Source organism: Carettochelys insculpta, chromosome 11, assembly GCF_033958435.1.
Source record: "Carettochelys insculpta isolate YL-2023 chromosome 11, ASM3395843v1, whole genome shotgun sequence".
Taxonomy (NCBI): Eukaryota; Metazoa; Chordata; order Testudines; family Carettochelyidae; genus Carettochelys; species Carettochelys insculpta.
Genome location: NC_134147.1, coordinates 28884133 through 28897341, shown reverse-complemented (window position 1 = coordinate 28897341; position 13209 = coordinate 28884133). Strand labels below are relative to the sequence as shown.

The window sequence follows — 13209 nt, the reverse complement described above, 5'->3', positions numbered from 1 at the left end:
CCTGCAAATACTTACACATGTTTAACTTTAAGTACAGGGGTAGCAACATTTAAACCTAAGCCCATATGTATTTGCAACTCTGGGTGGCCTTGGACAAGTCACTTAACGACTCTGTTCCTCGGTTTCCCCAGCTGCAAGACTGGTGTAATAATCTTTACTTATCTCACAGGGGCTGATGTCAAATATAAGTTAAATTCTTATCTGAAAGCACTCTGAGTGCATCAGCTGAGAAGCAAGGGGGGTAAAAGTCCAGGATTAATTTCAATGAGGATTTTTAAAAATATAAATTAAAATATTTTTCCATTCTCCCAACTTTAGCGGCTCTGCCTGCAGTAAGGCATTTTAGGGGAAAGTTGCCACGGGTGCTACCACTAGTGCAGCTGCACTGCAGCGCATTTCCCCACTCGGGACAAGGCCAGAGTGGACAGGGACAGCTTAGTCAGGCCAAGATTTTCAAAAGTGACTGTTGATTTTGGGTGCCTAACTTGACACACCTTAAAATGGCCTGGCTTCCAGAGAGTGGGGGCTCAATACGCCTCAAAATTAGCTCCTGTTAGGACACCTCAAAGTGGGGACCTAAAAACAGATTCATCCAAAATCACTAGTCACCTTTGCAAATCTTGGCTTACAAGCCAAGCCAGCTAGCACACTACTTTGGAGCCACTTTGGTCAAAGGAGACCTAACAATGTGCAGGGTAGAGGTGGGCCTGGATGAAACTCAAACTCCTGAATGTTGGGATGCGCCACATTGAGATCCACATTTGACGGCTTGGGCTCATGTAGAACACAATGCACATGCCGCATCACCAGGAGTCACAGCTGGTGTGAACAGCATTGGAATTAGTTCTCAAGTCACATGGCTCCCCTGCCTTTAGAGCACAAAACAAAAACCGAGTTCTTCTGTGCTGAAAAGCACAGGAAATATGAGCAGGAAATACGCATGTCTTCTACTACTGTCTTTATGAATCATTTCAATGAACAGATATTTTATAGGAGATAATGTTTTCCACAGCGGAATTTCTTTCCAGCCCCTTCCCCTCAAAATCTACTCTCCAGCTAGCTAGGATCCCGCTACACTTGGTAATATGGAAAGGGCAAAGTGATTGTATCTCCCTAACTCTTGTTCATGAACCCAGGTGGAGAACCCTTGTTCTACAGAAACCTGCCATCGGAGTAGGGGAATCTTGTCCATCAGGATGCCTTCTGCCCTTGCTTTCACCTACAGAACCCTATTGCCTGCAAGGTGCCTCGAGTCCAAGGAGACACTTTGGCCCTGCAAGTGGAATGGTAATGAAGGCTTTCTTCTGATGATGTGTGAAAACCAAAATACAGCTCAACTCATTCTGCCACAGCTGGGCTGCTTCAAACAGAGCTAACAGAGTGAAAAGTAGCAAGAAACTCCCCCCACCCCCCCCAAAAAAAAAAAAAAAACCTTTAACAGTTTCAGCATCAATAGTCAGGACCAGGTGCATGTGGGGAGCAAGACAGGGCCTTTTCCGTGGGCATGTTTCAGAACAGAAGCATTCTGAAAAGCCCGTCAGCTACTCTGCAAGTTGCATCCCTCCCCCATCCCCTTTTTCTTAAGCATTATTTCATAACCAGCTACTAATATTAATGGCTAAGTAGCATCACAGTGCATGGGGCATCGGCGCCCTTTCTTCCATTCCTGGGTCATTAGGGGATGTAAATGTGAAAACAATTCAGGGTCTTTTAGAAGATGCAGTATTTAGAGCACCAGCCACAGAAGTCATTTGCTTTTCCTGAGCTTACTGGGTGCCACAACATCCATTAGCTATTTGCTGCCCAACCCCAACAGTGTAAGTCCTTCTGAAGCCAGCAGGACCTGTGCGCATCCAGGGCAGTGCAAGGTTCTTGTGGGTTCAACAACTCACACCCACAGCTGGACTGACAAGAAGTCTAGAAAATGCAGGATCCCCTGCAACATTGGTTACCGAAGGGCAGTAAGACATAAAACAAACCAATAGCAAATTAGAAATAATGCCATGGGATTAACCATGAGAACAAACTGCCAACGGAAGTGGTGGACTCTCCACCTCTGGATGTCTTCTGCTGAAGACTGGCTGCCTCTCTAGAAGAGTGGTTTAATCAGACAAAGGTATTGATCTACAAACACCACAGGCAGCAACTGAAATTGATCAAAGGTAACTCACATTTTTAGTTATTTCAGTACAAGTGTGTAGTTTACACTCTGACGTCCGAAAGAGTGTGTCCTAGTTCAATATGAGTTGTTATTTCAGTGCAAGGGGAACTGGATGAAGTTTAGTGGTCTGTGATATACAGGAGTCCATCCAGAATATATCAGATCACTCTCTTCTGGCAATAATGCCATGACTCTATGAATACCGAACTTTGAATTCACTAGCTGAAGGAAACCCCAGTCCTGCAAGGCACCTAGAACCCTGGACTGCCACTTGGGTCTAGTAAACAATAGTGCCAGAGTCAACAAATGCACAGAGGAAAATCCTATTTTGCAGGCTGAGGTGGTTGGTAGCAGTAGCCCAGTGGCTCTTCACTATCCTATGAACACCACAGGCAGCAACTGAAATACCTTATGCAAAGGGCACCTGTTTCTCCACTCACCTATATCAGCAGAGCCCCACTGGCTTCAGTGGAGCTACTTCTGATTTACGATGGTTAGAGGAGACTCAGGCCCTGCAGAGTTGAAGGTCGCTTACAATGCTTCCTTCAGAGACTTGTCTCTTTTACATAGGAAATATTCAAATACCCACGGGATGGAGTAGCTATTTGTTTAACTGGTTGGGAGACATTGCAGACAACCTAAAGCATTCCTCAGCCTGGCAAGGCAGAAAGTGCCAGCCTGGGGAAGGTTAATGCAAACTGTAAACCTACAGATCCCCCTGCAGGCCAGTTCGGTCAGCCAGTCCCGCATCTCCCATCCTTTAGCTGAGACTTCAGTCCTCACAGGGAGGCCACTACAGCACCCCGCTTGCTCCCCTGTTCAAGCAGCTCCATCTCTGTACTTCATTCAATGGCCCGGTTGAGCCCAATATTCCCCCCGTGGCAGCAGTGGCCGGAGGTTCAGTATAGACAAGATGCCAGCAGCCACCAGCACGGCAGCACTGTGTCACCTAGACTTGGCTTAAGTGGGGTTAAAATGTCACAACGGTATAAAGCCAAACACCCCATGGAGCCTATTCTGCACTAGCACTCCCAGTGTTGCTACCACAGGGGAAGCTGCACTAGCATTAGCTCGGAGAGGGTACCTGGGGTAGACAAAGCTCACAGAGACAAAACCAACAAGACACAAGCACAGCTAAAGCTAAAAGAGAAAACAGTGAAGAGGACCAGGTTCTGACTTTGGTTACCCCAGCATCAATCCAAGCGCTCAGTGGATGGACACCAATGGTACCAAGAGCTAAGGCTAGCTCAAAGAGTGCGTTAGATTCCAATGATGATGTTTATTTAAGAAGGTGTTGCACCTGTGGACTTGTAGTTCTGCCTAAAATCAAGGTTAAATATTGGATAGCTCCACTACCCATGACAAAGTGGTCCAGAACTTGACTTCAGCTGTCATATGTTATCTGGAGCAGCTCCACTGAATTCAGCCAAGTTATTTTGATGTAAACTGCTTGTAGGATACAGCTCAATTTTGCTTCCACTGAGGACAATGGTGATTTTGCCTTTGACAGAAACAAGTTTGATCCCTGTACCAGCAACGGAGATGGATTGTGGTCAGAACGCTTATTTGAGTGGAACTGGAACCAAAACAACAAATCAAAGGTAATTCACATTTTTAGTTATTTCAGTACAAGTGTGTACTTTACACTCTAACTTCCGAAAGAGAGTACCCTCGTTCAATATTACTTGTTATTTCAGTGCAAGCTGCTCCATGCACAAACATCACTAAACCAGCTGAAATTCCTACTTTCAGTTTTTTCTCTTATATGCCAATAATTTTCTATGTCTAATAAAATGATCATTTGTCTTGCTCTTCCTCTTAATTTTAAGCCTGGATTCCAGCTAAAATGACAACAGAATTTATCTGTGCCTTTAGCACTGATAGATCAGTTACTACTTCAGCACTTCAGGTTACATACAAAATACAACCCTAAGAACCTAACACAGCAACAACAAAAAAAGGCATCTGATTATTCTAAAGGAGACTTTTGGGATGCTCTCTTGCTCTGGAATGCTTTTTGTAATACCAGAATACACCATATAATTTTAAAAGCCACTATCAGCTTTAAAACACACACACAGAAGTCCATCTAAAATTGTTTAGTTGCTATTGCTATACACAACACCTAAAGAGAGAAACCTCAATTTGATCTCAGCTAAGAAAATCGTATTTTTCAGATTGCGTGTTTTCTGCATTTGATTGCACTCAATTGTAACACTTCTATAGATGGAACAGAAACAGCAAAACCACAAAAAATGAAGAAAGGACACTGGCAGGCAACAGCAACACTGGAAATTACCTCCAAATCTTGTGATTTCAGAGGACACTTGTGTCCCTTTGATTCATTCAATAGTCATCTTTATTGTGAGTTCAAAGGCCAGATCCTCAGTTGGAATCAATGACCACCATTCAGAACCAACACACACACACACACGCGTGCGTGAAAAGGTTCCTGAGTGGTAATAATTCATACCAGCTGAGGATTTGCTCCTAAATATTCAGCTGCAAGAAAACCTTGTTTCGTATGAAATTCGCTCATATGACAGCTCTCAAAAGTGACATTTTTCTGAATAAGGGTCTGAGCCTTGGATTGAATGTGCTCAATTTCCAACAAACTCAACAGGTGTTACTCAGCACCTCAACAGCATGGCCGTGTCTACACTAGCCCCAAACTTCGAAATGGCCACGCAAATGGCCATTTTGAAGTTTACTAATGAAGCGCTGAAATACATATTCAGCGCTTCATTAGCATGCGGGCGGCTGCGGCACTTTGAAATTGACACGGCTCGCCACCATGCGGCTCGTTCAGACAGGGCTCCTTTTCGAAAGAACCCTGCCTACTTCTAAGTCCCCTTATTCCTATGAGCAGATAGTAATAAGGGGACTTCGAAGAAGGTGGGGTCCTTTCGAAAAGGAGCCTCGTCGGGACAAGCCGCGCGGCGATGAGCCACGTCAATTTTGAAGTGCCAAGGCCGCCCGCATGCTAATGAGGCGCTGAATATGTATTTCAGCGCTTCATTAGTAAACTTCAAAATGGCCATTTGCATGGCCATTTCGAAGTTTGGGGCTAGTGTAGACATAGACCATGAGTTTCAAATGTAAGATGGTCTCACTCCAATGTGGCTGTAATGATTCGGTCACTCTGACTGCCTGAACCAGCAAACCTTTTTGCTCATCATAGTTAACTTGAATCCTGTGAGTAATCTCTCATGCAAATCAATATTGGGAGTATTCCCAGGATTAAGGTGGAGAACATGAAAAAATATCTTCAGATTCAGGGCCATAGAAGGTGTCCTCCTATTTTAAACAAAAAACACTATAGTAAAATCATATAACAGACCAGATGCTCCTCTCCTTTACACCAGTGCAATTCCAGTGAAGTGAATATACAATTTGGCCATCTCTCTTGAATGCACTGTTAGCTGACCGACTGCAACATTTTTCTACTGAATGTTCCAAATATCAAAATAGAACTGCAGTTGTTAGTTTTAAAATGTACTTTAATAGAAAACTAATGCAGTTTTCTTAGGACTGAACAGCTCATTTAGTAAATGGTTAACAGTAAGCATAACAAACTCACAAGCCTAATACGATTTTCAAATCATGCATTAATCCGACAAGCGACGTGCTATTATTTTTTTTAAGTGTGTTAAAGTGATGGAACAGCAACTATAAAACAGAAATTACAAACAATTAACTTCAGATTGGTAAAATTCTAGAAACACTTCCCTCAAACAGGTATTTTGAATTTGAGGATATAACTGTAAAGCACCACCGACCGATCTCTGATGTTATCAGAGGACAAAAGTAAATTGTTAAACTACTGGAATTACCTAATATCATCTCTGGAAACACGAAGTAAGTAGTTTTTCAAGGACAGAACAGAAAGCAGGCAGTGAAACATCTCACCCTCTTAGCACAAGACTGTTTATTTTCAAGTTGTTATTATAGACTTTTCTCCCCAAGCACAATGTATAAACTGGGAGTAGCCATAAAAAAGTTACTCCCTTCCACAATGAAACAATAATTTTAACTTTTTCTTTATGCATTTCAATGGGTCCAGGTGTGACCTGACACCCATCTGAAACCTAGTCCATACTTTCACCTTTAGTGCTGTGATACAAATTAGCAAAGACATTTTAAATACCAAGCACAGATTTTATATTAGTGCATTATTTGACATCATCAAATCTAACCCTACCAGGGGCAGAGGTTTGTATCTGGACACAGGGTTTGTATTTTTAATGGATGTGAAATTCAAATAAATATTTATAGTTCGCTCCTCCCATTTTCCTTCCTATTACAAACAAGATACAAAGTGAAGGTAAAATGATCTCATCTGAAAAATGCGTGAAGGCCAAGTAAATTCCCTAGGGAGTTTTCACTGCTTCGGGACTCTCCGGCAAGAGGACATTGGCTTATTGCACACACAGTCTCTATCCATCTGCACACAAGGAAATCTGCAAGTCGAACTTGGATGTAGTGGAACAGCTCCTGAAACAAAGGGCTCGAATCCCACTTCAGAGCCAGCGAGGGGCTTCACCGAGCTGGACGGAGTAACCCGGACGGAGGGTCCCCCACTCCCTGAAGTCAGCGGGAGCCTTTGCGGCTGTGAGTGACCCCCAAACTGCAGAGGCCCCGCGGTCTCCAGGCCCCTGGACGAGGCAGCCCGCTCCTTGCAGCGGCGCCTGCCAAACTTGGGCAAACTCCGCGGCGGCAGCTGCGGGCGCTCACTCACCTGGGTTGAGGCTGCTTTGGAAGTAGAAAATGACCAGGAGGAAGGAGCCCAGGCAGGCGGCCAGCACCATGCGGTGCACGCGACTCTTCCTCATCCTCGCGCGGGGCAAAGCCCCCCGGGGCGGGCACCAGCCAGCTGCGTCGGCGGCCGCGGCCGCGGCTGCTCATGACCTGAGGGAACAGGAACCCGGGACCAAGGCAGCCCTCGGCACACACGCGCGCGCCGGGCGCAACCAACCCGCCCCCAGCGGGGGGGCGGACCACCCCCGGCCAAACGCCGCTGCCGGCCCCGGCCCCGCCCCCTCCCCGGCAGCCGCAGGAGGCGCGCTCGCGGCTTGCTGAGGGGTTCCCACCCCTGGGCTGCGTGGAGCCGTCCGGCCGAGTTCCCAGCGACCTGCTCATGGCCCGCGGGGTGCTGGGGAGCTGCTGCCGCGGCCGGGCTCGGTTTGGTGCAAAGAGCCGCTGTGGCTCGTGGGCCTCGGGTATTCGCCCCCGGTCGGGTCACCCCTTCCCTCCTCTGCGCCTGGGCCTGGGCACGCCACGGAGCGACCAATACCAGCGATCCCACAGTGGAAGCCAGGCTGGGCCGGTTCACTGACTAGTCACAGTGCGGAGGGAACAAGGCCCTAGTTTGTGGGCTGCAAACAATGCAGAGGGAGGTTCTGATCAACTTCGGGGAGCACTTCCCTTCTCCCCCGAAAATTCCTATTGTTATAAAATCCCAAGACTGTTTCCAATAATATTGCACATTTAAGCGATTTTCCACCATCAAACCATACAGGGAGGCTTAAATACCTGCAAAGAAGAGCTATTCATAATGCCAGTGACTTGCGTTCTCCAGTTACATGTGTCAGCATGTGAAATACCCCACAGGCAAGATCTGCCTTTCAGATTTTTCATCTTTCTGGCTTATAGTTTAAGGATGACTTTTAGAAGAGAATGCGGGCTTTCCTGTGGGGTCACCCTATCAGGCTGTAGCAGAGACATCATTCTTGATTAATTCCACAAGTACTGGAACCAAAAAAAAGGGTGGGGGGGGGAGAGTTTGCAGCACCCCCTGGCTGAAAGCAATTTCTATTACCAGGGTTTACAGTTTGGTTCAATGTCAGAGGGGTAGCCGAATTAGTCTGTATCTTCAAAAACAGGAGTCCTGTGGCACCTTATAAACTAACATTTTGGAGCATAAGCTTTCATGGGCAAAGCTTTGGTTCAATGGCTCTCAGCACCCACACTGCATGAATTGTTCCAGTGGCCTTGTTAAATTCTGCATGTTTTAAAAATAATTTCTAAAATAGACATATGGTTTTATCTATATTAAATAAAAGGGAAATACACAGAACTTTTTCTTTAAGAATGCTGATCAAAGCAATATGACAAACACAGATAGGTGCAGTGGTGGTGTAGCCATTGGATGTTAGCGAGACAAGAATGGGGTAATATCTTTTATTGGACCAGCTTCTGTTGGTGAGAGAGCAGTGGCATGGCCATCTTCAGACAAATGGACCACTTGGAAATAGTGACCACAATATAATAACTTTTAATATTCCTGTGTTGGGAAGAACACCGCAGCGGTCAAACACTCCGGCATTTAATTTCAAAAAGGGGAATTACACTAAAATGAGGAAGCTAGTTAAACAGAAACTAAAAGGTAGAGTAACTAAACTAAAATCCCTGGAAGCTGCATGGAAACTGTTTAAAGACACCGTACTAGAGGCCCAACTTAAATGTATACCCCAAATAAAAAAGCACCGTAAGAGACCTAACAAAGAACCACCATGGCTTAACAGCCATGTTAAAAAGGCAGTGAGAGAGAAAAGGGCAGCTTTTAAAAAGTGGAAGTCAAATCCTAGTGAGGAAAATAGAAAGAAACACAAACACTCCCACATTGTGTCATTATGTAGTAAGAAAACCCAAAAAAAGATTATGAGGAACAGCTAGCCAAAAATTCAAAAAATGATAGTAAAATGTTTTTTAAATACATTAGAAGCAGGAAGCCCGCTAAAAAAGCAGTGGGGTCCTTGGACGATAAAGATATAAAAGGAGCGATCAAGAAAGACAGTGCCATTGCGGAGTGATTAAATGATTTCTTTGCTTCAGTCTTCACGGCTGAGGATGTTACAGAGGTTCCTAAATCTGAGCCAGCCTTTTTAGGTGACAAATCTGAGGAACTCTCCCAGATTGAAGTGACATTAGAGGAGGTTTTGGAGTTAATTGATAAGCTGAATAGTAACAAGTCTCCAGGACCAGACGGTATTCACCCAAGGGTTCTGAAAGAGCTCATATGTGAAATTGCGGAGTTATTAACAGTGGTTTGTAACCTATCCTTTAAATCCGCTTCGGTACCCAATGACTGGAAGACGGCCAATATAACGCCAATATTTAAAAAAGGCTCTAGAGGAGACACTGGCAATTATAGACTGATAAGTCTAACATCAGTACCAGGCAAATTAGTAGAAACACTAGTAAAGAATAAAATTGCAAGGCACGTAGAAGAGCACGAATTGTTGGGCAAAAGTCAGCATGGTTTCTGCAGAGGGAAGTCGTGTCTAACTAATCTATTAGAATTCTTTGAAGGGGTTAATAAACATGGCGGACAAGGGGCACCCAGTGGACATAATATACCTAGATTTCCAGAAAGCCTTTGACACGGTCCCACACCAAAGGCTTTTATGTAAATTAGGCGGTCATGGGATAGGAGGAAAGATCCTTTCATGGATCGGGAATTGGTTAAAAGACAGAAAACAAAGGGTTGGAATAAATGGTAAATTTTCACAATGGAGGGGGGTAAAGAAAGGTTACTCACCATAGTAACGGTTGTTCTTCGAGATGTGTCCCCGTGGGTGCTCCACATTAGGTGTCGGGCTCGCCCGGCACCACAGATCGGATCTTCCAAGCAGTTTCTGCCGGACCGCGCATGCGCCGGTGTGCGCCGCTCCCTTGCGCGCTCCTGGCCATGTGCGTGATCCGGTCCCCGCCAGTTCCTTGACCAACCACCTCGGATGCTCCTGCAAAACACTAAACAGAGATCCGAAGCGGGGAGGATGGGCGGGTAGTGGAGCACCCACAGGGACACATCTCGAAGAACCACCGTTACTACGGTGAGTAACTTTTGTTTCTTCTTCGAGTGTCCCCGTGGGTGCTCCACATTAGGTGACTACCCAGCAGTAACCCAAGATAGGAGGTGGGTAATCGGATTATGTGCAGCTTGTCCCTGAGAGGACCGCTGTCGAGAAACGGGTATCCTCTTGGAATACCCTGTGAAGGGCGTAATGTTTGGCGAAGGTGTCACAGGATGACCAGGTCGCCGCTCTGCAAATGTCTTTTAGCGCAACGCCCTTCAAAAAGGCTGTTGATGCCGCCACCGCCCTAGTGGAATGAGCCCTGGGCGTGGCCAGTAAAGGAGTCTTTGAGTTCGTAGCATATTTTTATGCAGGATACGATGTGCTTCGAGATTCTCTGCGAAGAGAGACCTTCTCCTTTCGATTTGGGAGCGAGAGAGACTAGGAGTCTATCCATTTTCCGGAAGGACTTGGTCCTGTCTATATAGAAGGCTAGCGCCCTCCTCACGTCCAGGAGGTGTAGGCGCGCCTCTTTGTTAGAGTTATGAGGCTTTGGTTAAAACAAGGGTAAAACAATAGGTTCGTTAATATGAAACTCAGAAGAAACTTTAGGAACAAAGGCTGGATGCAGCCGTATGGTTACCGCCTCCTTGGAAAAAACAGTGCAGGGTGGCGTTGCCATAACTGCCGCAAGCTCGCTCACCCTGCGAGCTGACATGATTGCGAGACGAAAGGTCGTCTTTATCGTAAGGAGGCGGAGGGAAACCGTGGCCAAAGGCTCGAACGGTGGTCCCGTTAGCGCATTAAGCACCAGGTCCAAGTTCCACGAAGGTGGAAGCGGTTTCCGAGGGGGGTATAGGTTTACCAACCCTTTGAGGAACCTGGTAACCATGGGATGGGCGAACACCGTGTGCCCTTCCTCTTCGTGTCTGAACGCTGAAATGGCGGCAAGGTGGACCTTTAACGAGGAAAGTGAGAGTCCTCCTCTCTTGAGGTCCAGTAAATACTCTAATATTACAGGTATAGGCACCGAAAGGGGGGCTAGCTGTTTGGTAGAACACCATGCCGTGAAGCAAGTCCATTTCTGCTTGTAGGTCTTCCTGGTGGAAGTCCTCCTGCTACTTTCTAGGACTTGTTGCACTTCCTCCATACATGTGCTCTCTAGGGAGCTGAGCCATGGATTAACCACGCTTGTAGTCGCAGGCCTTGGGGGTGCAGATGCACTATGGACCCCTGGGCTTGCGTGAGCAGATCCGGCGCCACCGGAAGGGGCATCGGTGGACGGTCTGACGTGCACAGGAGTAGGGGGAACCATTGCTGTCGATCCCACGTTGGGACTATCAGGATCATTCGGGCTCCTTCCCTCCTGGCTTTCTGCAAGACTTTGTGGATCAGCACTGTGGGAGGAAAAGCGTAAAGCAGGGGGCCCCTCCAGGAGATGGTGAATGCATCCCCCAGAGGCCCCCGTCCCAGTCCTGCCCTGGAGCAGAATCGTGGGCACTTCTTGTTGTGTTGAGTAGCAAACAGGTCTATCTGGGGAAAACCCCATGCGTGAAAAATCGGTCGTAGCAGATCGGGACGGATCTGCCACTCGTGCGTGAGTGCGAAACACCTGCTCAGCTGGTCTGCCTTCACATTGTGAGCGCCTGGTAAGTACGAGGCTTTCAAGGTTATATTGTTGGCAATGCACCAGTTCCACAACCGGGCTGCTTCTGCACATAAGGCACGGGACCGAGCTCCTCCTTGCCGGTTTATATAAAACATGGTGGAGGTATTGTCTGTACTGATCCCGACGACTTTTCCTTGTATATGGTCTCCAAAGTGTCTGCAGGTGTTGAACGCTGCTCTGAGCTCCAGTATATTTATGTGCAGTGACTGCTCCATGGAGGACCACAGCCCTTGCGTCACCTCTTCGCCCATGTGTGCTCCCCACCCTATGAGGGAGGCATCTGTAGTAAGAAAAACCGATATTTGTGGTTGGTGGAAGGGTACCCCTGTTAGCAAGTTCTTGGGGTTTACCCACCATTGCAGGGATTTGCGCACCTCTGTTGTGGGCGACACCACCCTGTGAATGGTGTGTGCTGCCGGTTTGTATACGCTCGCCAGCCAGTGCTGCATGCTGCGCATGTGTAACCTGGCGTTCTGTACTACGAACGTCGCTGCTGCCATGTGGCCCAGCAGCTGTAAGCACGTCAGAACTGGCACCGTAGGGCTGAAGGTGATGACTTGCACGAGGGAGCCGATGGCCCGAAAGCGAGTCTCTGGTAGATACACTCTCGCTGTAATAGAATTTATGCGTGCCCCTATGAACTCTATGTCCTGTGTGGGGTCTATCTTTGATTTTGCCAGACTGATAACCAGGCCGAGCGAAGAGAACGTGCCTGCTGTGACGCGTATCATGCGTAGTACCTCCTCCTTCGAGGCCCCTTTGAGTAGGCAGTCGTCCAGATACGGGAATATAAATACCCCCTGTCTGTGCAGGTAGGCTGACACCACTGCCAAGGTCTTGGTGAAGACTCTGGGGGCCAAGGAGAGGCCAAACGGTAGGACCTTGTATTGAAAATGTTCTTTGCCTACCATGAACCGGAGGAATCGTTGGTGAGCCGGATGGATAGTTATGTGAAAATACGCATCTTGTAAATCGAGGGCTGCGAACCAATCTCCATCGTCTAGTGCCATAAGGATGGAGGCGATTGTGATCATCCGAAAGCGTTGCTTGCGCAGATACCGGTTGAGGCCTCGAAGATCTAAGATGGGCCTCCAGCCTCCTGTCTTTTTCTCCGTGAGGAAGTACCTCGAGGAGAACCCTTTCCCTTGCAGTTGCTCCGGCACTCTTTCCACTGCCCCTATGAGCATGAGATGGTCTACCTCCTGCTTGAGCCTCGCTACGTGGGAGGCCTCCTGGAGGTGGGGCCTGGGTGGAGGTCGTGGCGGTGGGAGCGACTGGAAGGGGATGGCGTACCCCGTGGCTATGATCTCCAGCACCCATTTGTCTGTGGTGATCCTTTGCCACTGGTCGTAGAATGGTCGGAGGCGATGGTGGAATAACCGCTTCGGATGACCTTGTGCGATGGTAGTGATGGTGCAGCCCTGGATCTGTGTGTCAAACTTGTGGCCTTTGGCCCTGCCCCGAGGACGCACGGCTCTGTTGGGAACGTTGCCTGGGAGTTCTGTACTGCTGGTGCTGTTGATGTCGCCCTTGCTCGTAACCCCTGTGGTACTGGGGACGCTGTTGCTGGTACTGGTACCGTC

General features: G+C 47.5%; 1 protein-coding gene across 2 annotated transcripts in view; it reads right to left on the bottom strand.

Moving 5' to 3' along the window:
- CHST13 (carbohydrate sulfotransferase 13) overlaps positions 1 to 7078 on the bottom strand; it is an 84416-nt gene extending 77338 nt beyond the window's left edge. The window contains exon 1 of one of the 2 annotated variants that reach the window (XM_075005228.1): positions 6900 to 7078. In XM_075005228.1, coding sequence (XP_074861329.1) covers positions 6900 to 6993 — 94 coding nt within the window. In that variant the 5' untranslated portion in view covers positions 6994 to 7078. The remainder of the gene's footprint in view (positions 1 to 6899) is intronic. The other variant, XM_075005230.1, reaches the window with a different exon arrangement.
- Between the last annotated feature and the right edge of the window lie 6131 nt (positions 7079 to 13209).